The following is a 24901-nucleotide window of genomic DNA, read 5'->3' as shown; positions in this document are numbered from 1 at the left end:
TAATGTGTAACTAAGTCCTAACGTGTAACTGTTTCCTTTTGGCCCCTTTCTTGGCTCCCTGACACAAGAGTCTTCTGGTTCTCACTAAACTTGCTTTTACTAAATTTTGGCTCTTCTTCCTGCATCTACGCCTTGAATGTTAGTTTTCCATAGGATTCAGTCATTGACAATTCTTCTCTGCTAGCCTGTTAAACTTTGGTTTCTCTCAAAGTTCTGTCTTCAGCTGCCTTCCTGTCTGTCCCTGAGAGATTTCATTTAATCTATTCTTAACTACCACCTAGAAGTTAAAGATCCTCAAATCTCTTATCTCTAGTTCAGATCTTTTCCCCAAACTTCATGTTCATATAACTAATTGCTTATTACACATATACATATAGGTATCTCATAGGTATCACAACCTCAATATGCACCCAATCCAATCTCTCATTTTCCGTAACCCTATCAGTGCAAGTTTACTAATATTAAAGTGTAATGCAAAGTCAGAAAAGTGCGAACGTAAGAGTACTGCTCAATTTTCTCAAACAGAAAATATCTGTGTAGCCAGCTTCCAGATCAAGAAACAAGGCATTAGTTTCCCAGAAGCCCCCTCTCATGCCTCTCCCAGTAAGAACCACCTCCTAAGGGTATCCATTACTTTGCTTGTGAATATTTGCTACATCCTAAGGCACTGGTGCAGATGATTTTTAATGGCAAAGTAAGGGACAATACTAAATAAAACTGGGTAGTAAAAATACATATTTGATACTTCCTCCTACTTGCTATCAATCTCCAACTTAAATGTGTATTTTCAAATAGTTTGTAGATGAGAACAACACACGGAGAGTGTAGCTGTTTAAATAACAATCTCCCATGAAATGGAAATCATGGCCTATTAATACCCTTCATATATTGCTTAAAAAGGTATTTTTTCAATGTTTGATAAACTAAATGAATTATATGAATGCACATTCTGATGCAATATCTTATTCATTCAAATCCCAATGAATAAAAACTTCAATGAAATGAGAGGCGGAGATATTTAAATATTTTTTAAAATTTACAAATGACTATGAACGGTTCCGCTATTCCTTTACAATAGCATAAGGGGATTAAATGAAGATTCTCTAAGGACAAAGGACTAAGCTGCTTAAACATTTTTATAGATAAATATTACCTAAATCTCTAGAAAATACTAATAAATATATACTAACTACCAAATAAATCTTAAACACTTGCCCTTTTGAGTGGTGGGGTTACGTTAGATTAAAATGTTTCCCATCACACCTCAGATAAGCCTTTTGTTATACTAATTATTTGAAAATTTCACTTAAAAACAAAAAAGCAACTTTCACATTATTTTCCACATATTCTGTATTATTCTTCCAACATTGTTCTACATGTCTGGAATAGCATCTTATTTCATGAACTCATTAGTCATTTTTAACAACCCATGCAAAAATCGTTTTCAGATTCTAACTTTGTAAGAGATATTTCAGATATATAGTATTTCCCTACTAAACCTTCTAAGTCCAAAATGTTACACATGCCTTTTCTATTTAAAAAGGGTACATTTCCATGATAGGAAAAAAGTCAATTCTGAAATCATTTTTGACTGATATAATTCTGGGTTAATTTGGGTGGCATTTTAAAATTAGATTTAAAAAAACCCAGTAATTCTGAGTTAATAAAAAAAAGAAAGAAAAGAGTATAAGCCAGGTGCAGTGGTATACACCCGTAGTTCTAGCTACTTGGTAGACTGAAGTGGGAGAAGACTTGAGCCTAGGAGTTCGAGGCCAGCCTGGGAAACAAAGTAAAACCCTATTTCTAAAATATTATAAATTTTTTTAAATAAAATGATCTATCTATCTATCTAGAGAGAGAGATTTTAGAAATAGGGTTATTTACAATGAACCTTGAAAACTAAATCTTACCAATTTATTATAGATTCTAAAATGGTATCTAGGTAATATTACAGAGGCACAATTAATTAGGTTGGTATCAGATCAGCAGTGCCTAAATGTTTGGGGAAGGCTTCACGAAAGCTATTTAAAATACAGATTCTAGACAGGTGTGGTGGCTCACGCCTGTAATCCCAGCACTTTTGGAAGCCGAGGAGAAAGGATCACCTGAGGTCAGGAGTTCAAGATCAGCCTGGCCAACATGGCAAAACCCCATCTCTACTAAAAATACAAAAATCAGCTAGGCGTGATGGCACATGTCTGTGATCCCAGCTGCTTGGGAGGCTGAGGCAGGAGAATCGCTTGAACCTGGGAGGCGGAGGTTGCTGTAAGCCAAGATCCGTGCCAATGTACTCCAGCCTGGGTGACAAAGCAAGACTCTGTCTCAAAAATAAAATAAAATACAGATTCTTTATGAGAAAATGCCCAACAAACTCAAATTGATGTACATTCTACAGAATAACTGGCCAGTATGTTACAAAAATGAAAACATCATAAAAGAAAAAAGTCTGAGGGGTTATCCTAAATTGAAGGAGACTAAGGAGATATGACAACAAAATGAAATGTAGGATCTTGAATTGGATCCTGGCCAACAAAAAAAAGGGGAACTGACAAAACTTGCATGAGGTCTGCAGATTAGTTAATAGGATTATTAAAATGTTTATTTCCTGGTTTTGATAATTGTGCTATGGTTCATAAGATGTTAACATTTGAGGAAGGTGAGTGAAGAGCTTAAGGGAACTCTGACCTATTTTTGTACTTCTGACATTACTTCAAAATAAAAGTAAGAAAAAAATAACCCAACCAGTTTTGTGGGTCCCAAACCCAGGATTCTGATCTAAAAACAAGGACTCTAATATGACTTTTAAAATATTCCCCAAGAGTTCTGGTGCTCTAGCAGGTTTGGGAACCACGGGCTCAGAGAGTAAAAATTAGTATAGAAAACTCTAGGAAAAAATATTCAGAATAATACAACTATTTTATATTTGTAGAACACTTAAAATTTTAAAGTGCTTTTGCCTACAGTACCTCAGTTGATTCTGAGAAAAACTCTGAGATAGGCAAGGCAGGTAGGTATTGGTCCCACCACACAGACAGGCAGTGTTCAGTTCCAAAAGACGATCCCTTTATTCCTAGATTATGATTTCCAACATATCTTACTGATTTTAAAATGACACATATACTCCAACCAGTTAACAGATATTTAATATCAATAAACATAATGACAAAAGAGAAATATGAAACTATATTATCTTTTAGTAAATTTTAAAGATTAAAATTTACCTGACTTTCATAAAATCAGAAATCTCTATTATCTATACAATGACAACAGATAGCCATAAATGTTATCTGAAGGAAATCAGATGTTTCAGTAGTAGAAAAAATAAAATCAGTTAAACAAAACACCCAATTGCTATAGAGCACTCCATTCTTCCATTATGGATTACAAAGAGTTTACTATATTAACTCTAAAATAAAATTTCATTATAAATACATGCTTCAAATAAACTGATAGTTTGCTAGTCTAAGGAGAAATATTCCCAAAGAAAGCAACAAAGTGATACAGAATATATTAATAATAAAAAGCTTTATGCAAATTTTGTTCTTAAAAACATTAAAAGGATCTGTTATCAATGTTAGCAAAATGTAGCAACAGATACTCAGGCAAGGAAAAAACCTAAATATCAAAACATGGGTTGTTTCTGACAGCAAAGGGCAATTTCAAACTAAAGTATGAATTTGAAATGTAAATTCATTTGATAAGTATAGGCAGTAGAAAACCACAATGTTTATACTTAATATGATTATATTTGATTTTCAGATGTAATTTATGCACTTATTTCAATCCTGCCCAAGTGTTAGTAGTACTTGCTGTGCAACAAGCTGTGTTCTACACTGCATCAATCTGTAATTGCCCCCTGTTGATTCTCTCATTGCAATAATTGGACAAACAATGAATCTTACCCAATTAGTCCATTTGTTGTAATTAATACATCCAATTCATCATAAGAAAAAAGGCAAAAATACAATGTCACATTATTTTTTCTTTGCAAGCCCAGTGAAAGGTACTGAGCCTATTTTTAAGTCCTCAAATATAAACTCAAAACACACACACACACACACACACACGTGCGCTCAGTGAAATGATGCCCATTTAAAGCTCAACTCAAGACCCCAAGCTTAAACTCATCTTAGAAAAACAAGCAAGTTTTAAAAGGGAGTTAAAACTGTAATCCTTAAATATGCGAAAGTTACATTGTATTATAAGCTTTTGGGAACTTGGACTATTACTTCCTGTTTAAAGTTGGACATCCTTTTTCAGAAAGGCTGAATTTACTGATGTATTTAATGTAAGTAAGAAATAAGGATCCAAGTTGTTTCCTACGTATTAATCAGCCAATACATTTATCAGCACAGTTGAATTTTTAAAAGATACATATTGTTGGCCGGGCACGGTGGCTCATGCCTGTAATCCCAGCACTTTGGGAGGCCGAGGCGGATCATGAGGTCAGGAGATCGAGACCACCGTGGCTAACACGGTAAAACCCCATCTCTACTAAAAAAGAAATACAAAAAATTAGCTGGGCGTGGTGGTGGGCACCTGTAGTCCCAGCTACTTGGGAGGCTGAGGCAGGAGAATGGCATGAACCCGGGAGGCGGAGCTTGCAGTGAGCAGAGATGCGCCACTGCACTCCAGCCTGGGAGACAGAGAGAGACTCTGTCTCAAAAAAAAAAAAAGATATGTATTGTTTTTTACGTATTAACGTCTCTGCAATCAGGAATCATTTAATAATCAATGACGTGCCATAGTTTTAACTGGCAATATCTGTCTTCTACTGACACATAAAATTAATGGTGTATCTGTTTTATAATCAATGACACTTTAGATTCAATAAAATATGGTACCTCTATTTGTCAATGATAAACCTTACTAGCATGATTCATATAAAGGTACCATTCTTAAAAATGAAACTGTAAATCTTATTTGAAATTCGTTATAAGTTACATACATATCAACTCAGTTTCTGAAGATAAAGATGCTTCAGATTTTTACTAAGTTTTGTAATTTACGTGCAAGCAGTAAAATCAGCAAAACATTTTATCTGCTTGGCTTTAAAAAAACCGTAGAACTTACAGGGAGACTATTAATGGTATGCCTAATAATAAAAAATTCATAATAAATTTAAACCATGTATTTTGACAACTGCTCTTTCATTTATCATACACCAATAAACAATTAACACATTTATATTTAATTCGAGCATATATTATTTCAAAATTCCTATTGTTTTGAAAACCTTGCAAGCAGGGCTTCATATGTCACTTTATTAACAAGAACTACGAAGTGACAATTTCTAATGATATGTCTTATTTTTCCCTCAGATTTTGCTCATCTTATTTTTCCTTTAGATTTTTATAGATAAGAATGTCTCTCTAAAGACATACATGTGGACATACATGCAAGTTTTGTTAAAAATACACACCTATACATGTATGTACATATATATGATAGCACGTAATTAACAAATGTTATTTTCCTCCTTTCTTCTTGGAGGCAAATACAGACACAATATCATTTTCAGATCTAAATTAATGTTTTATTGTTTTTCTTCATAACATGACTTATACTTAATTCCTACTAGAGTTTGATAAATATCTCCAAATTTAGACATGTTCTGTTTTAACTAAAAGCTATTTGTAGTACCTGACAACTACTATTCCTGTAACACATACAAAGGATAATTATGGTTAATACAAAAAGGAAAACAGTTCAATCATAAAGGACAATAATTGATTAAATTTACAGGGCTATGAGAACATTTTTAAGTAACCAAAAGCATTCTACTTATGTCAGCCAGAAAATCTATAACAGAAGTAAATTCCAACTGACAACATGGAAACATAATTTAAATGTCAAAGTAATAAATCATAGGTTTAAAAATACTTCTATCAAATCATGTGAAATCCCATTCCATAATCTAAAACCAAACAGGGCCGTAAGAAAATTCTACTGGAAGTCCTAGATTCTAAAATAAATTAGTAAAATTCATCCTAACTCTCTAATATTACTAAACTATTAGTTATATCCCTGTGGTTTTATGAATGGATTATAGCCTCCATTTCTGTTTTCAATTTAACAGATCAAGTTCAATCCTTTGGTATCATTTAATATTTAACCTTCTTTCCATCCATCCATCCATCCCATAAAATTCATCCCATTCCATTCATGGAGCATCTATTATGTACTTACTATTACTGAAGGAATACTCACTATTGTATATGAAAGGCAGCTTTTAGAACCTGACTGCCAAGATCATAAAAAACACCAAAGCAGATAAAAGTTTTCCAGGCCTACCTCACCCTTCATTTTGCACCTGCCACTTCCATTTCAACTCACACCCTTCCACATTACCACGAGCAACTCCCTGAAACTCCAGGCACATTTCAAACTATCTATCCTAAATGCTACTTTAGCTAACCTCATCAACAGAGGCATGGTCATGTCAAAATAGCCATTAATAAGTTAATCTATTATTCCCCTTAACAAGTAGCAACTGTGTTTTCCTGCTTAATTTTTAAGCTGATCTTATTTAGGAACAGAGCCTTAATGGAAAGAGAACTGAGGTAGCTGAATGAGTGTGGGCTTGAAGGAAGGGGTGTGGCTCCTGGCCTTGGCTTTTTCCTTAAATAGCTATGCTATTTATGTTGTCAGAAAACAATAATGACTAACATTTACTGAACACTAAGCATGTTCCAGGTACTATTTTGTATATTAACTGATTTAGTCCTCAAAATAACACTATGAGGCAAGTACTATCCTATCCCCATTTTACAGAGGAGGAACCTAAAGCATGAGGATGTTAGCTTTTTGTACAGGATTACACTGCTTGTAAGTGATGAAACTGGAATCTGAACAAATACAACTGGCTCCAGAGGCAAAGAATTTAATCCCATTATCACACTGTATGCCCACTCTCACAGAATTGTAAAAATGAAATGAGACTCTAAGAAAGTGCTCTGAAAAGGACATTCTATTTTTTGCATTGGAAAAAAGGTTAATCTATAAAAGTGACAACGAAAAGGTTTCAAGCACATTAGCAAGCAGGGGCAGTATTGCTTTTCTTCAGATTAGTCTTCCTAGATTACATCAAATCACATATATGGGTTAAATAAACACCAATCCTGACGACATCAACCATAAATTATTGTTTACCAATTTAGTTACTAAAAAAAAATTTTTTTTTTTTTTTGAGAGGGAGTCGCACTCCTGTCACCCAGGCTGGAGTGCAGTGGTGCAATATCGGCTCACTGCAACCTCCCCCTCCCAGGTTCACGCCATTCTCCTGCCTCAGCCTCCCGAGTAGCTGGGACTACAGGTGCCCACCACCACACCTGGCTAATTTTGTTTTTGTATTTTTAGTAGAGATGGGGTTTCACGGTGTTAGCCAGGATGGTCTCAATCTCCTGACCTCGTGATCCGCCCGCCTCGGCCTCCCAAAGTGCTGGGATTACAGGCATGAGCCACTGCGCCCGGCCATTACTTTTAAAATTTATATTTTACACTGCTGTTGATTAAGTTGCACTGCTTTCCAAATTAACCAATATCAATAATTTGATATTAGGAACAGCCCAATTTTCCTAAAATTAATAGAAAAATAAAAAATTTTAAATGAGATGTTTAATATAAAATGGTGCTAGTTGAAATGATGCAACTGAACTTTACTTAAATGATTCTTCACCCAAAAGTTTAAAACTCACCAAATTCAAAATTACAAAGTATAGTGGCTTATTGGAAAGCACAGTAATGAAATATTTCAATTGGCTAATACTGGAATTCTGGATTGCATATGAATTTCATTTATTCCAACTATGCCTTTTCCTCCAACATGACAATAATTTTTGTCTTTGACTGATATAAATGATTAAGATACTGTTTTACTCTAACAGCTTAGTAATACATACACAAACTTCAATTCTACTTATCTGCCTGAGACTTATAAATTCCTCTATCAAAAAGGCCTATATTTTCAACAATTTTTCTTTTCTAGCAACTACTCAATATTTTACCACGTATTTAGCCAAAACAGAAAAAATGTCATTTCTAGTACAATTCTTATCTATTTTGTTTTCTAGAATTTGCTACCTCTAGGAAAATTGGTCAATGTTGTGCGATATTAAAATAATTTACTATGAATAATTTACCTACTCCTAACAAAAATACAGATATCACAAAACGAGTCAGTACTCCGCTTCAGTGTTACTACTCCCCTTACTATATTAATTCACTTTTCTAAAAATCTGTTTCTCTCTAATTTAATTATTTCTAGTTTTCTCTTATGTACAATGATTTTTCTTAAACTAGATTTACTTCTGGTATCTTTTGCCTTTAGCTGTTCCTTCCCAAGTTTGAGGCAAGTAACAGTGTAACTTTTAAAAGTTTATCAACCAATTTCCTCATTTTATGCATTGTTTTTCAAAACGTTACTCTTCCAAATAGTATTCTACTCTGTCTAGATCTCTGAACAAGTTAAAACTGGAAACCCTTAATTATATTAAATTTTGGTGCAGCAAAAGACTAAATATGGGATTTCCTGAATTAAAACTGGGCAGAGCTTTGGAAAAATAAGTTACTTTCATACCTAAAACCTCTAAAAAAACAATAAAAGAAGTAGAAATCTTTCAAATTTCATTTTAGCTGTCTGCAAGTAAAATGCAAAATCAATATTATTATTAATCTATTATAACAAGAGAGCCCATATTATTTAGTAGTTTGGACCTGAATGACATAAGGACCAAACTAAATAATTTGGTGGTTACATTTAAAATGCTAAGAATTCATTTGGTTTATAAAATTTGCATTAGTTCTAAATATCGATATAATATATCAACAATTTCTGAGCAAATGAAGATTTTCACAATAAAGACATTCTTTACTGTGGACTTTCTGTGAAAAAGAGAAAAGTTAGATTGACCCCTTTATGTAAAATTTCCACATAAGGTCCTCAAAAATAACCAGTCTTGAAAAAACAATTCTAAACTATGTTGGCTTAGTTATGCTTACCCTTGCATGCTAAGCAAATACACCTATAAAGCAAATTATAACATTTGCTGTATTTTATTTTTTGAAAATGTTTTGGATAAGCAGTAAAATACATAGGATTAATGTATCCTCCTAGAGCAATTCTTTGTCCTTATAATTCTCTTGGAGCATTAATCCTCACCTGGCCTCTTTATTACATAAAGTAAATCAGACTATATGGAAGTAAATCAGTAAGAACTGGCAGCTACTTATTGTTGATTTATATGGTATTTTTTTTTTTGCCATTTCATTCAGTCCAAAGTTGTGGTTTTATAACAAAACATTACATTTCATGTTTCCAAACTATGAGTGCTCAGTGAGGCACAAGTACAACCAAGAGAAAAAGAATCTTACAAAGAATTTCAATGCATGCTCTGTAAAGAAAGTGAATATGAAATTGGCACAGCAATATGGATTTCATTTTGTTTGTTTTTATCCTTTTCCTGATTCATATACTGAAATATTTTACTACTTTAAATCCCTTTTAATAATATTAACATACAAAAAGCTACATGCTACATTCTACATTCATAGAACCATAAAATTTGGGAGATCCTGGAATATTATCTAATTCATTCGGCAATGAAATAAAGCACACATAGTAGCCAACAATTTAAAACTCAAATATGGGAGTAAATATACTCAAATCAAAAGTAGATGGTTGGACAGTTTGAACTTTAACAAAACATTGAAAGGAATTAAATTTAATTCTTAACCAACTTACCCAATTTTTGTCTTCTCTTTTAACTTAGAACACGTTTTTGTTTTTTTGCTGTCTTTGTCCTTTGGCTTGGATTTCATCCTTCTACCTTTCTTTTCCTCTTTTCCTTCAACTGAAGCACTAGGAAAGTTTTCAGGGCTCATTACTCGTGGAATATTGCGTTCCCCACGCTCCTTTGCTTTTGCTATGGCCTCTGATATTATACGATTAGCCTTTTCTTGCTTGCTTTCTGATTCCACCTTTTTTCTCTGCTTCTTCTCAGACATGACCCTCACCTGGGTATTCTGCAACTTAGTATATGTCCCAGAACCATCGCTCTTCTTGGAAGATGGAGGCTAAAGAAATAAAAATAATTTTTATAGAATATACCAAAGTACATCTAAAACAATTGTCACAAATATCTGAAAATCTTAAATTATGTTTAGAGAGGTAAAATTACATTAGCAAATATGTGAGTGCTACAAACAAATTTAAAACATTTTGCTTATCAAGAAATTAGTACAGATATGAACAGCTCAATTGCTACTTTTAAAAATGAAGGTTAAAGAAGAATAATATAGACTCATTGATATTTTCATAGCATTCTTGGTTAGTTGATTCAAGTTTTGTCCTGTAAAGATAGTTGATTCAAATTTTATCCCATAAATATTCTGTGCATTTGGAATAAAAAGTCTTTTCTTTCCTCTTCCCTCCAAAATTCTGAACATTAATAAATTTTTAAATAATTTTAATTTAGAATTACTCCATACAGTTTATTATGACTTTTAGAAAAATAAAGCCTCTGCTTTACGACTAGAACCTGAAATCATTTAATATTTAAATGCAGCAACATAGCTAGTTAGTAAACAGACATTCTCATACTTAAAATTAGAGAAAGTTTTAGTTTTCCCATGAAAGAGTTAAATGTGAAAATTTTTTTCTTTTTCTATATCATAATTATTTTGCTCAAGCAATTTGGGAAATAAACAAGTTTTACAGTTTTACATTAAAATTATTAATATTTAGCAATATCACAGGAAGCAGATCAAGAGCATTTTAAAATGAATTTCCTCTTCAAACACGCATTCATCCACATATACTTAGATCACAGTTTTGTTATGTTCTTACCCGTAAACATGCCTCTGACTATACCAAAGGAAAAAACCATCAGGAATTTCCAAACACATTTTCATGCTGATTCCAGTGTGCTTCACTGGATATTTTTTCTATACCTGCCTCATCAAAGGTTTCATAGCAGTGCTGCAGCACTGGGAAAGGAAGGAGGGTTTAGAATTGCTCACTAAAATGCCACCTTAAGGCCTACAGGCTATAACAAATAACCAAGACTCGAGGAAACAGCAACAAGCTCAAGATGGCGATGCAGTACGACTCCCGTAGCAGCAGCCAGTAATAAGGAAGGTTATTCAATCCCATTAGCCTTTTAGCCCAAAGAACCCCTCCTCCTCCCACTCATTCAGGCTTTCACTTACCCTTCCTCTTGGCCTCTTCACTGAAGACATTTTTGGCGTCAGACAAAGGCTTGCCCTCTGCTTTTTCACCACCCCAGGCAGTGCTCAAGAAAAAAGCATTGAAAGAAGATTCCTAAATGGCCTATTTAGCAAGCTGCAACCAAGAGATGCACAACCCTCCACAAATACACATTTTGATTTATCAACACATTTCTGCCTTGGCAAGTTTATATCTACTGTTCATCCTATTTAGGTATGAAAAAGGCTGTAAACACTCCTAAAAAGCTGAGTTTCCTCAATAGCTGTAAGCAGATAGCCAGATTCCAACAAAGCACAGAAAGAAATGAATGCACAAAGCATCAAAATGCATCAGCATGAATATTAGAGATGTCGTTAAAAATACTGACTCCTTCTGCGGAAGTAGGCCAGCAGATGGTGCTACCAGTTATTATTCCATTAGACTCTGCAATTTAACCCCCAATGGACTGTTCTTCCCTCCATGTAACACATTAACTCTCACTCTGCCATTTCCTGCAGTAAAGTTTTAAAAAATATACATAAAAATCTGATTTTAAAAAAATCACCTGAGAACTAAACTGTGGTAAAATGGCATTATGTGGCTATCAATATTTTAAAAAAAACAAAATCCAAAGCAATTTTTATTGGAGAAAAATACTTTTCTCCAAGATACTCTAAAATATTTAAAATATGAAATAGCTGAAGATCAGCAAAGGGTTAAAGAGGTCATGCAAATGAACTCAAAATAAGTTTAAGAAATTAGATAAGGTTTCTTATAATTTTTCTAACAAAAAGCTAACTGTTATTTTGAAAATACAGAAATGAAGCTATTTTCATTTGAATTATAAAAAGAAGCTTAAAATTTTGAAATGAACAAATGAGAACTGTTTATAAAGATTACTAACGATGTTAAAATTGTTTCATCGTCTTAACATGGATGAATACATTTTTTTCGTAACATAAAAAACTCAAAACCTTTCTGACCTTTCCTCCTAACCTTCTATTTTAACTGAACTGATGAGTTTTTCAGGTAAAACTGTAGGTTTAGTTCCGTAGCAAGTCGACTTGAATTTGAACATCAGTACAACTTTTCTTTCTATAAAAATTGATTCTATTTTAGTAAGAAATGCCCTTAAATCACTAAAACAAAATTTCACTGCTTTAAAATTCAAGTTTACCTCTTTCATCAATGCCATTTTTTTCAGTTGGTCCTGGTTAGTCATCTGATATCACTATAAAACAACATTGGGTTCCCCCCTCTGCCCCTTTTAGGTACCAAAGGCCTGAAAACAGAAACAACACTATCTAAACAGGGCTCTAGAAAGACCCATCTGGACGGCATGAGAGATTAAAGGCAGAGGACAAGTAAGGACAAGGAAAGGATCTGACTTGAGATGTCATCAATGTGAAAATAATAACAATAATGAGATAACACTTACAGACTACTTACTAAGTGCCAGGGATTATTCTAACTATTTTACATTTAATAACTAATTTAATCATGATTAATAATAGGGTAATAACAGTGATAATGGAGACAAGGGGCTGGCTAATGAGAGAAATACTCTGATAGTAGCATTAGAAAGTGGCAGAATGGAACTGAGAGAGCAAACAATTACAAAAATCATTATGATAATAAGAGCTAAAATGTAGTGTTTACTACGTACCAGGCACTATTCCTAATATTTCCTATATATTGACTCAATCTTCAAAACAACCCTGTGAGATAGGTACTACTGTTATTCCCATTTTATATATGAGGATACTGGGGGATAGAGAAATGACTTGCCCAAGGTCACACAGCTATTGAATAGTGGAGCAGGGATTAAAAGACAAGGGGGTCTCGTTAGGGAGACCACACTCCTAACCACTATATTTTAATCATGTTTGGTTCAACTATCATAATTTACAGAGATTAATTTAAGGACAAAGGAAAGTAGTAACATTCTCAAAATTGCAGAGATACCAAATAATAAGGCTAGGATGAATTTTTTTTTCCCGGTGCCCTTTCAAAAGTGTAGAAATCAACTAGACATAGGTGAGGCATGGCTGAGGAGCAGGAAGAGCCAGCACTTGGTTTCTCGACCAAAAAAAGGTAAAAGAAGGCTGGGTGTGGTGGCTCACGCCTGTAATCCCAGCACTTTGGGAGGCCGAGGTGGGCGGATCACCTGAGGTCGGGAGTTCGAGACCAGCCTGACCAACATGGAGAAAAATCGTCTCTACTAAAAATACAAAATTAGCTGGGCCTGGTGGTGCATGCCTGTAATCCCAGCTACTCAGGAGGCTGAGGCAGGAGAATTGCTTGAACCTGGGAGGCGGAGGTTGTGGTGAGCAGAGATAACGCCATTGCACTCCAGCCTGGGCAACAAGAGTGAAACTGTCTTAATAAAAAAAAAAAAAAAAGTAAAAGAAATAGGAAACCTAGTTGAGAAAGAATGTATATGTGTGTGTGACAAGTTTAATTCTTTTCATACTGAGTTTGAAATGGAGATCTCTAGCAATTTGAAATTTGGGACTAGATCATCAGAGAGAGAAGTCAGGGCTGGAATGTAAGATGCAGATCCTCCTGTTTTCTTCCATTACCCTTATAATTCACTGACACTATTCAAAGAACCCAGGAGGATTTCCAAAACAACTCACTTGTCTTACAAAGTTTTTCAATAGATTCTATTACCTGACTCAGAATCCCAACTGTTTAATAAATCTTAATAAATCTATGATCAAATATTTCCTCTGCTACTAGAATACAGCATTTTAAAACCATACTCCCATAGAATATCAACTGAGGTGTTCAGTAACTGAACATTTTTAATGTTGGTCATTTCCCAATTCACACACACAAACATACAATGTTATGGTTTTTCTGCCCTTCCCCCCCCCATCTAAGCAGTCATCAAATTCTGTCAAATCTACTTAATTGTATTTTGGGTTTTTTTCCTCTTCTGAGTCCCCACTGCTCCTGCTTTATTAACTTTATTAACTTTCTACTTGTTATACTGTGGTTATGTAGGAAATGTTCTGATCTGTAGAAAACATATACCAAAGTCTTTGGGGATGATGGATTACTAGGTCTGCACCCTATTCAAATGGAGTAAAATAATTTATTTGTACTACACTTGCAATTTTTCTGTAAGTGTGATAGTTTCAAAATACAAAGTATTTAAAAATTTAAAATAAAGTCACAGGCCTTGCTCCCCATGAGCTTGTATGATTAAAATAATAGGCCGGGCGTGGTGGCTCATGCCTGTAATACCAGCACTTGGGGAGGCCAAGGTGGATGGATCACTTGAGATCGGGAGTTCTAGATCAGCTTGGCCAACATGGTGAAACCCCGTGTCTACTAAAAATACAAAAACTAGCTGGGCATGGTGGTGCACATCTGTAATCCCAGTTACTCAGGGGGCTGAGGCAGGAGAATCGCTTGAACCCAGGAGGTGGAGGTTGCAGTCAGCTGAGATCACGCCACCATACTGTAGCCTGGGCAACAGAGTGAGACTCTGTCTCAAAACAAATAAACAAACAAACATATAAACAAAAAAAATACACAAAAGGCACATATATTAATATCATATCCAAATATTCATTAAAAAAGAAAACCTATAGTACAAGAGAGGATATCATATGTGATATGTTGTTTTGATAGCACCTGGAAGGAATATATGGAAGACTCTAGATATCATATTTCAGTACTGGGGAAACTCAAAGATTTATAGTATAAGCGTTTGTCAAAGACAGGTCATGACCTAATAGCAAGTCATGATATACATTTAAAGGGTCCAGACAACTACTAAAAAAAAAAAACAACAAAACAAAAACAAAAAAACAAATAGAGTAGAAGAGGATGGTGTCAGACCCTTATGCATGCACTTCATGCCTCTAATAAAATTAGAATTTTTCACACTACCTGTTACTCACCTTTTCCTTCATAAGGAAAAGAAGCAAAGAGATTTGGGCAAGAAATTAGAGGTTTTAAAATCTGAGTGGGGACTTAGGTCCTTTCTCCTCTGGTGAAATAATTTCACATGTACCCAACAGCCATATTGGGGAATTCCTCCATTTCCAATATTTTAGTTGTATTAATAAAATTACTGAATCACTAGTGTGTGGATATAAGTAGAAATTATAAATTTTCAAAAAGAGAAGGGGAAAATGATCACATGACCACTGTACATTCAGAGAACAGGTTCCTCTCCTGGCAGGCTGGGGTGGTGAAGGTTATACACACACACACACACACACACGCGTGCGTTATCTAGATAAAGAAATGTTCTACTTGACATAAATATATATATATATATATATTTTTTTTTTTTTTTGAGATGGAGTCTTGCTCTGTCGCCCAGGCTGGAGTGCAGTGGTGTGATGTCGACTCACTGCAAGCTCCGCCTCCCATGTTCACACCATTCTCCTGCCTCAGGCTCACGAGTAGCTGGGACTACAGGCGCCTGCCACCACGCCCGGCTAATTTTTTTGTATTTTTAGTAGAGACGGGGTTTCACCGTGTTAGCCAGGATGGTCTCGATCTCCTGACCTCGTGATCTGCCCATCTTGGCCTCCCATAGTGCTGGGATTACAAGCGTGAGCCACCATGCCTGGCCCTACTTGACATATTTTTTAAATACGAAGAAACACAAGGTCCCAGATATAATTCCTTAATAAAAGTAAAACACAGTACAATAAATTTTCAACAACAGAGGTATAACTGCATTGTAGCTAAAATTCTCCCAACCTTTCTCAAGAGAGAGGAAAACTCTTAGGCTTTAGGCTTGGAGGACTAGGTGGATGGAAGTTTCAATGGAAGAGGACATAAAACAGAAGATAGCAAGCCTTGAGCAAGAATGAGTTTATCTGCCTAGAGAGACAATATAGAATAACAGAAGAGAACCAGTGGTGAAACCCAAAAACAACAAGTTTCAGGAGCTAGCAGATGAAGAGGAGCTATTGAAGGAAAACAACAAGAAAATGCAAGAATGGTAAGGTAAGTATCAGGAGACAGTGGTGCCATGGAAGCCAAGAAAGGAAAGAATTAAAACCTCTTACTAAATACTAAAGGAAAAATACTAAAAGGAAAGTATCTTAAAGTAATTTGGTATTATAAAGATAATTTAATAAGGCATTTTACTTCTCTTAAATTGTTTATTGTAAGCTGGTGTACTGGTTTTTAGTCTCCTTATTTTTAAAATAGAAGCATAATAATTATTTACTTAAATATTCATATTAAATCAACCTAAAAACAATAGATTTGTAGTTAATTTTAGTAATATGTGTCAAACATTAGTATCGTGGCTTCTTTTGATTTTTATTTAATGCATACTATATTTTTCTTCAAACTATCAATAAAGACATGTTTAAAGAGAAAAGAGAAAAGAACTGATCCAAGAGCAAATTATAATGTCAAACTTTTTCTGAATTTTACCCTTAGATTTGTTTTCAGAGTTTTTCATGGAAGTGGAACAATTATTTCACTTCACTTTCTTTACATCTGTGAACTACCATGCTCACAAATTAAAAGGTTTATTTTCGTCTTGTGACTCGCAGTAGTACCCAGGTTTATACTTTTAGATAACCATGACATTCCTTTTTTTTTAAGTGTCATAATCTTAATTTGCATTGATACAGTAATACTTTTTAAGGGTTGGCTTTATTTTAAGCATTCACATAAAAGTCCAGGCAAACAGTAGGTGTTCATACAAGTTTTGTTTCTTTTTTAAACACAAATGTACATCTAGCTTACAGGAAGCACAGGGAAAAAAGGAACTTGTTAAATGCAATCAACAAAATCCAGATGTAATCAGCAAAATGGGGATGTAATCAGTAAAATCCAGAGTGTAGGAAACTCCATAGGACAAAGGACTCTATTTCTTCAACAAAGAAATTGTAAGAAACAAAACAAAAAAGGGGAACCACAGAGTAAATGAGACTTAAGACTAATTGGAATGACAAAATAGAAAAAAAAAAAAGAAGAGAGAGAGAAACTTAAAAGACCTCAGTAAAATGCAACATGTGGAGCATTGCATTTGGTTTATATGTTTTCTAAGTTTAGATATTGGCCTGAAACAGCCAACTGTAAAAATAAATTTACTTAGCAACTGGAGATATAGAAACCCTGACCAGATATTTGATTATATAAGAATTACGGTTATCTTTTTAGGTGTGAAACTGCTTTTGCAGTTGTGTTTTAAAGACAAAAATCTAACGCACGCATGGTGGCTCATGCCTGTAATCCCAGAACTTTGGGAGGCCAAGGCAGGAGGATCGCTTGAGGCCAGGAGTCCAAGGCCAGCCTGGGCAACACAGCAAGACACAATCTCTTAAAAAAAAAAAATTTAAACTTAGCTAAGTGTGATGGTGCACATCTGTAGTCCTAGCTGCTTGGGAGGCTGAGGTGGGAGGATTACTTGAGCCCAGGAGCTTGAGGTTGCAGGGACCTATGATTAGCCCCTGTACTCAGGTTGGGTTGGGTGGCAGAGCAAAACCCTATCTCAAAAAAAAAAAAAAAAAAAAACCCTCAAACCAATCCCCCCAAATTTTTGTCTTTTAGATGTATACATCAATGTATTTTTAGATGAATGGTAAGACTAAGATGTACTTCAAAAATATCCATGGAGGGGGTGGCTATGTTCATTAGAGGGTAGTACAGATGCAACAGTGGCCATATAAATTGACAGCTGTTGGTAGCTGGGAGATGGATACTCTACTTCTGTGTCACTTGAAATGTTATATAATAAAGAAATTAAAAAATTTATATTCTGGAATAACAAGTAGTTTGGCATGACAAGGAAAGGAGATGCCTGTGGGAGAATGATAAGCAACAAGGACTAAAATGTAACAGACTAGATTATCAACAGTGTTATAGGTTATGTTAAAATATCTAGACTTTATGCTGAAGGAATTAGGGAATTAACAAATGATTATATAGAGAGAACAGGATCACACTTTAAGATATAGGGGTACTAAGTGGTTTTGATAAAAATGCCAGAATAATTGATAAAATATTGTTGATTTAGAAAAAGGTCATACATGAGCTAAAAACAAATAGTATTTAATCTATTTTACATTAGTTTGCAGTACTTTTCCAAGCAAACTTGTTGCTTCCAAATAAGTCAAAAGTATATTTTTAAAACATCAAATCACAAACCTCACCAAGTTCACTACTTGCTGAAAACATTAAATATGCTGAATTCATCAGTCCATAAATTATCCCCAATACTTAAAGCTATTCTCAGCATAACATTGTGATTAAGGGAATGGGTTTTTGAGCCAGCCAGCCCTGGGTTCTGGTTCCAGTTCCATCATTTACCTGGGCCTCAGCTTCCTCAACTGTAAAATGTAGATAATAACAGTATTCATCTAATAGGACTCTTGTGAAACCTAATAGATAATGCTTGTAGAGTGCTTTAGCATGGTGTCAGGCATACAAATACTGAGAGATATTAGGTATGGTTATTGTTATTGCTGTGATGTGATACTGTGCTCTTCTCAGTACATCATATCAGAGAGTATACGATGTCAGTGTCTTATTATTGGTGATGTTACCCTTGGTTACTTGGTTAAAGTAGTGTCTGCCAATTTATTCTCCATGTAAATGTCTTTTTTTATAATTAATACATATTTTATGGGAAGATATTTTGAGACTAGGCAAATATCCTGTTTCCCATATACATTTGCCCAATAAATAATTCTAGCATTCATTGGTTCTTGCCCATAACAATCATTACTGTGGTATTTGCCTAATGGAAAGTTTCTATTTCCATAATTCCTTCCACATTTTCAATTGGAATTCTACTCTAAACAAGAGCTGCCTCTTCTTCCTTTTAATTTATTCATTCATTTGTACCAATATAGACTCCTAAATCTTGGCTCACTACAACCTCCATTCCCTGGGTTCAAGCAATTCTCATGCCTCAGCCTCCCAAGTAGTGGGGATTACAGGTATCCACCACCATGCCTGGCTAATTTTTGTGTGTTTTTTTTTTTTTTTTTGAGACAGAGTGTTGCTCTGTTGCCCAGAATGGAGTGCAGTGGTGTGATCTCGGCTCACTGCAACCCCTGCCTCCTGGGTTCAAGCAATTCTCCTGCCTCAGCCTCCTGAGTAGCTGGGACTATAGGTGCACGCCACCACACCCAGCTAATTTCTGTATTTTTAGTAGAGATGGGGTTTCACCATGTTGATCAGGCTGGTCTCAAACTCCTGACCTCATGATCAGCCCACCTCAGCCTCCCAAAGTGCTGGGATTACAGGCATGAGCCACCGTGCCCAGCCTCATGTTTTTGTATTTTTAGTAGAGACAGGGTTTTGCCATGTTGGCCAGGCTGGTCTCGAACTCCTGACCTCAGGTGATCCACCCGCCTCGGCCTCCCAAAGTGCTAGGATTACAGGCGTGAGCCACCGTGCCCAGCCGATATTACTTTCTTTCTATGGTTTATAATCTGACACTATGATTACTTACTTGTTCAAACTGTCCTAACTTTGGCCATTTACAGCTCCTTCAAGTTGGTTCCTGTGTTCACAACCCCACCGTATTTCAAGCACTTCCTTATTTTCTGGTACTGTAAGATAGTCCAGTTTTATGGTAAGAATAGTTTAATGGTCAAGATGGAAGTGGCTGAGATGGAAGCCACACTACAGTAGGTTAAGAAGCAAATGGAAACTACATGTTCTCACTTACATGTGGGAGCTAAACAATGGGAATGCGTAGACATACAGGGTGAAACAACAGACACTGGAGACTCTAAAAGGTGGAAGGGTGGGAGCAGAGTCAGGGATGAAATACTACCAGTTGGGTACAATGTATACTATATAGGTGATGAGTACACTAAATGCCCAAACTTCACCACTATTCAAATATCTATGTATCTCAACTGTACTTGTACCTCTAAATCTGTAAAAATAAAACTTTAAAAATCTAAAAATAATTTCAAACATGACTTTGATTAAGTAAAACAAAAGGTGAAATTTTGTATTTTCAAAATATATATACATGTTTGTCTATATGAATATATATTAATATATGCTGAATGAATCAGGGAATCAATAAATGACTATATAGAGAGAAGTAACAGGATCAGATTTTAAGATATAGAGTCATTAAGTGGTTTCAATAAAAATCCATCTATGGGGCCAGGCACAGTAGCTCTCATCTGTAATCCCAGCACTTTGGGAGGCTGAGGACTGCTTAGGAGTTCGAGACCAGCCTGGGCAACAGAGCGAGATCCCATCTCTACAAAAAAATTTAAAAATCAGCTGAGTATGGTGGCTCACACTTGGAATCCCAGCTACTCAGGAGGCTGAGGTGGGAGGATTGCTTGAGCCCAGGAGGTCAAGGCTGCAGTGGACTTGCTCACGCCACTGCAATCTAGCCTGGGCGACAGAAAGACCATGCCTCCTCCAACCCCCAGCACCCCCCAAAAAAAAGAAAAAAAAAAAGGAAGAGAAATCCTAAGCATGTCAACTGAGCCCTTCCAAAATTCATCCAACAGATTCTTCTTCAGCTTGCACTAAACCTCTCTAATTGAATATTTCCAGTTTAAATTTGTGAACTGGTGCTATCTCCTACATTCCTACTGACTTTTCATTTCAGCTTAATATCTCTTCAGGTACCCTACCATTAGTTCTTAATTAGACACTCCCTTCTTAGTTGAATGATGATGCTTACAAATGTTAATTTAAAAAAAAAATCTCATGGTCAAGCATGGTGCCTCATGCCTGTAATCCCAGCACTTTGGGAGGCCAAGGCAGGAGGATTGCTTGAGGCCAGGAGTTTGAGACCAGCCTGAGCAACACACCAAGACCACATCTCTACAAAAAGAAAAAAATTGGGTGTGGTGGTGGGCACCTGTAGTCCTGGCTACTTGGGTAGCTGAGGCAGAAGGATCCCTTGAGCCCAAGAGTTTGAGGCTGCAGTGAGCTATGACTGCGCCACTGCACTCTAGCCTTGGCAACAGAGCAAGATCCTATCTCTAAAAAAATAAAATAAAATAAAATTTAAAAATCTTATGAAGCTGAACCTATACATGAGTATGCATGTGTGTACACACAAAACAACTACTTAAGTACAGCCATGCATTGCTTAATGATGGGGATACATTCTGAGAAATCTGTCATTAGGCAATTTCATCATTATATGAACATCATAGAATATACTTACACAAACCTAGATAGCACAGTCTACTATACACCTCGGCTATATGGTATAGCCTACTGTTCCTAGGCAACAAACTTCTATAGCATGTTACTGTAGCTAATACTTTAGGCAATTAGAATTCAATGGTATTTGTGTATCTAAACACAGAAAAGGTATAGTAAAAATATGATGAAACCACCATTGTATATGCTTCCATTGTTAACCAAAACATTGTTATGCAGCACATGACTGTAAAAAATATATGGTACATGACTTATAAACAAAATCAGTGTACAGAGTAATAGCTGGCCCAGAAAAGCAAATTCAATCTTAAGACTGTAGACTGTACAAACAGAAATATAGTCTATAGAACAAAGGAGGTAGTAATTATGCTGTACTCTAGTCTCTCCATGAGAAATGTATTCTCTTTTGGCTTAAGAGGATCATGAACTAGATTACTCACTCAGACATATTATACGAATACATACTGTTCACCAGATATTGCTGTTAAGTGCTGGAAATAAAACAATAGTGAAAAAAAGTTTGTTTTTTTTTTTTTTTTGAGACAGAGTTTCGCTCTGTCACCCAGGCTGGAGTGCAGTGGCACGATCTCAGCTCACTGCAACCTCCACCTCTCGGGTTCAAGTGATTCTCATGCCTCAGCTTCCTGAGGCACCACCATACCCGGCTAATTTTGTATTTTTTGTAGAGACAAGGTTTTGCCATGTTGGACAGGCTGGTTTCGAACTCCTGGCCTCAAGTGATCTGCCCATCTTGGCCTCCCAAAGTACTGAGATTATAGGTGTGAGCCACCGTGCCCAGCCATGAGGAAAAAGTTTCTTTCCTAATGTAGCTAACATTTTAGAAAGAGACCAGCCTAACCAACATAGAGAAACCTCGTCTCTACTAAAAATACAAAATTAGCCAGGCGTGGTGGCGCATGCCTGTAATCCCAGCTACTGTGGAGGCTGAGGCAGGAGAATCACTTGAACCCGGGAGGCAGAGGTTGCGGTGAGCCAAGATTGTGCCATTGCACTCCAGCCTGGGCAACAAGAGCAAAACTCCGTCTCAAAAAACAAAAAAAGAAAGGGGGGTAAGCAAATAGGAAAAACATGAAGCAAGGGTAAAGGTTATACAGAGAATGAAAATAGGATGCTGTGATGAAAGGTGATAGGGTGATCATTTTAGAATAGGTTGAGGGAGAGTCTCATGGAGGAGGTACCATTAATACTGAATTCTGAATGAAAAGAAAGAACTAGCCATGTAAAGATCAGAGGAAAGATGAATTAAAAATTATCATAAGCAGGTGTGAGAAATTATCTACAAAGCAAAATGTCCAACATGCTGGTTTATATCTTATCAATAAGTTTCCCTATAACATTTGCACAAACTATACTTTCTTGTCTATTCATCTAGAAACTATCCCATCTGTAGAAGTGAGTACTCTGTACCTCAAGTTCTCTCCAGATCTTATCTGTTCAGGTCCTACAATTTTAAGTTTATTTCTTCTAGTAATGGCCCATCGTCATTATTCTCAATGGTCTGATTGTCTAAGTGTTTATGAACTAAGAGCTGTAATCTCATTATGGGCCATCAATTCAGTGGATAGTAACCAACATTCTTTATAAATGAAGTAGATTAGTGTTTTGTGAAACACTGGTTATATCTTACTAAACACATACACACATACACCCCACTACATATATACATTTAGAAACATTTATAAATAGACACATATGCTGAAATCCAGCCAATAAGTTTTCAAAACACTATTCTTTTTTTTTTGTTTGTTTGTTTTCGAGACAGAGTCTCGCTCTGTTGCCCAGGCTGGAGTGCAGTGGCACGATCTTGACTCACTGCAAGCTCCGCTTATTGGATTCACACCATTCTCCTGCCTCAGCCTCCCGAGTAGCTGGGACTACAGGTGCCTGCCACCATGCCCAGCTAATTTTTTGTATTTTTAGTAGAGACAGGGTCACCATGTTAGCCAGGATGGTCTCGATCTCCTGACCTCGTGATCCGCCCGCCTCGGCCTCCCAAAGTGCTAGGATTACAGACGTGAGCCACCACACCCAGCCCAAAACACTATTCTGAGAGGTCAATGAATGCTTCCATTTCATTTGATGCCATTCAACACAATAATTATATTGGTCTGTCCTATTTTGGAGATTCCTTGTAATAAAAGTGTAACTATGACTGTAACAGTTTTCAGTGGGTTTGGTTAGTCCTGCTGGCAAATTATTGAAACTGAGGGTACTTTTGGGAACCCCCAGAACTTGTAGCTGGTGTCAGAAGTGAGGACAGTCTTGGGACTGTGCTAACTTTGCAGTTTGGCTAACTCTGAGTAATGCTTCTCAATGAAAAAAAAAAAAGTTTGGTGGCAAAATAAAGAGATCTTAATCTGCTATATTCAAATGCAAATTCCAATTAAAAAGATTTTTACATTTTTATAAGACTTATAAAATAATGAAAACTAGGATTGGCAATAATTCCATGCTATCAAAGACTTATCTATAGAAAATCTGAACTAAGAAAACTGCTTCCTTAAATATCCTAGGCGTTCCCATTCCATCTGTACAGAGGAACACATCTATGTGACAAGATTCAATATTCCTACATACATTTTAAAAAATTGAGCATGTTTGACTTAAGAGAAAAAGGACACAAGAAGAGGAACTGCATGACAGTCCATTTAAAATATCACATGGAAAAGAAATTATTTTTTGAGGCTTGAAAGAAGTTCAACTCTTTAAACAAATATTGAGGCCGGGTGTGGTGGGTCACGCCTGTAATCCTAGCACTTTGGGAGGCCGAGGCGGGCGGATCACGAGGTCAGGAGATTGAGACCATCCTGGCTAATACGGTGAAACCCTATCTCTACTAAAAATACAAAAAATTAGCTGGGTGGGGTGGCAGGAGCCTGTAATCCCAGCTACTTGGGAGGCTGAGGCAGGGGAATCGCTTGAATCTGGGAGGCGGAGGTTGCAGGGAGCCAAGATCATGCCACTACACCACTGTACTCTAGCCTGGCGATAGAGCGAGACTCTGTCTCAAAAAAAAAAAAAAAAAATTGAATGCTTATTATGAGTCAGGTGCTACTTGATGTTAGAACAATGGACATGTAGTCTCTCAGAAAGAAATTTATAACTTGGTAGTACGAAACTATCACCAATGAGTAAAATGCAGAGGGAATCATAGTTAATAATACTCTTCATCAGCATGTTCCCTCCCTTTAGAACCCTCTCCCCAACACTCTGTTCATATTGCTTTTGGAATGCTCTAAAAATGGAAAAACAGGACGGAGTACTATAGAAAAACTCATGGTTGGAGAATCGATACGCTTGAGAAAATATAATTGGCTATGTAGGAAGGGAGAGGGTTTCTGTAATTCCAATCACAGAAAGAGTTCAAACCAAACATGCTAGGGAGGACGGTCATGGTGGCTCATGTCTGTAAACTCAGCACTTTGGGAGGCTGAGGTGGGCAGATCACCTGAGGTCAGTAGTTCGAGACCAGCCTGGCCAACATGGTGAAACCCCGTATCTACTAAAATATAAAAATTAGCTGGGTGT

The 24901-nt window shown here is 36.0% G+C and overlaps 1 protein-coding gene across 21 annotated transcripts in view; it reads right to left on the bottom strand.

The window, feature by feature from the left end:
• Nucleotides 1-24901, bottom strand: part of CHD9 (chromodomain helicase DNA binding protein 9) — a 275163-nt gene that overhangs the window by 107195 nt on the left and 143067 nt on the right. For 18 of the 21 annotated variants that reach the window (XR_008514580.2, XR_008514581.2, XM_024233433.3 and 15 more), the window contains one exon: nucleotides 9743-10074. Coding sequence is in view for 19 of the 21 variants with exons in the window: in XM_024233433.3 (XP_024089201.2) it covers nucleotides 9743-10074 (332 nt within the window). In the remaining 2 variants the exon portion in view is untranslated. Of the gene's footprint in view, nucleotides 1-9742; nucleotides 10075-10846; nucleotides 11131-11208; nucleotides 11599-24901 lie in introns of those variants that run through there. The other 3 variants (XM_024233443.3, XM_024233444.3, XM_054533918.2) reach the window with 2 other exon arrangements.

The sequence above is a fragment of the Pongo abelii genome, chromosome 18 (assembly GCF_028885655.2).
Source record: "Pongo abelii isolate AG06213 chromosome 18, NHGRI_mPonAbe1-v2.0_pri, whole genome shotgun sequence".
Classification (NCBI taxonomy): Eukaryota; Metazoa; Chordata; class Mammalia; order Primates; family Hominidae; genus Pongo; species Pongo abelii.
Note: the sequence above shows the minus strand (reverse complement) of the source record. Positions and strands in the feature narration are given on the sequence as shown.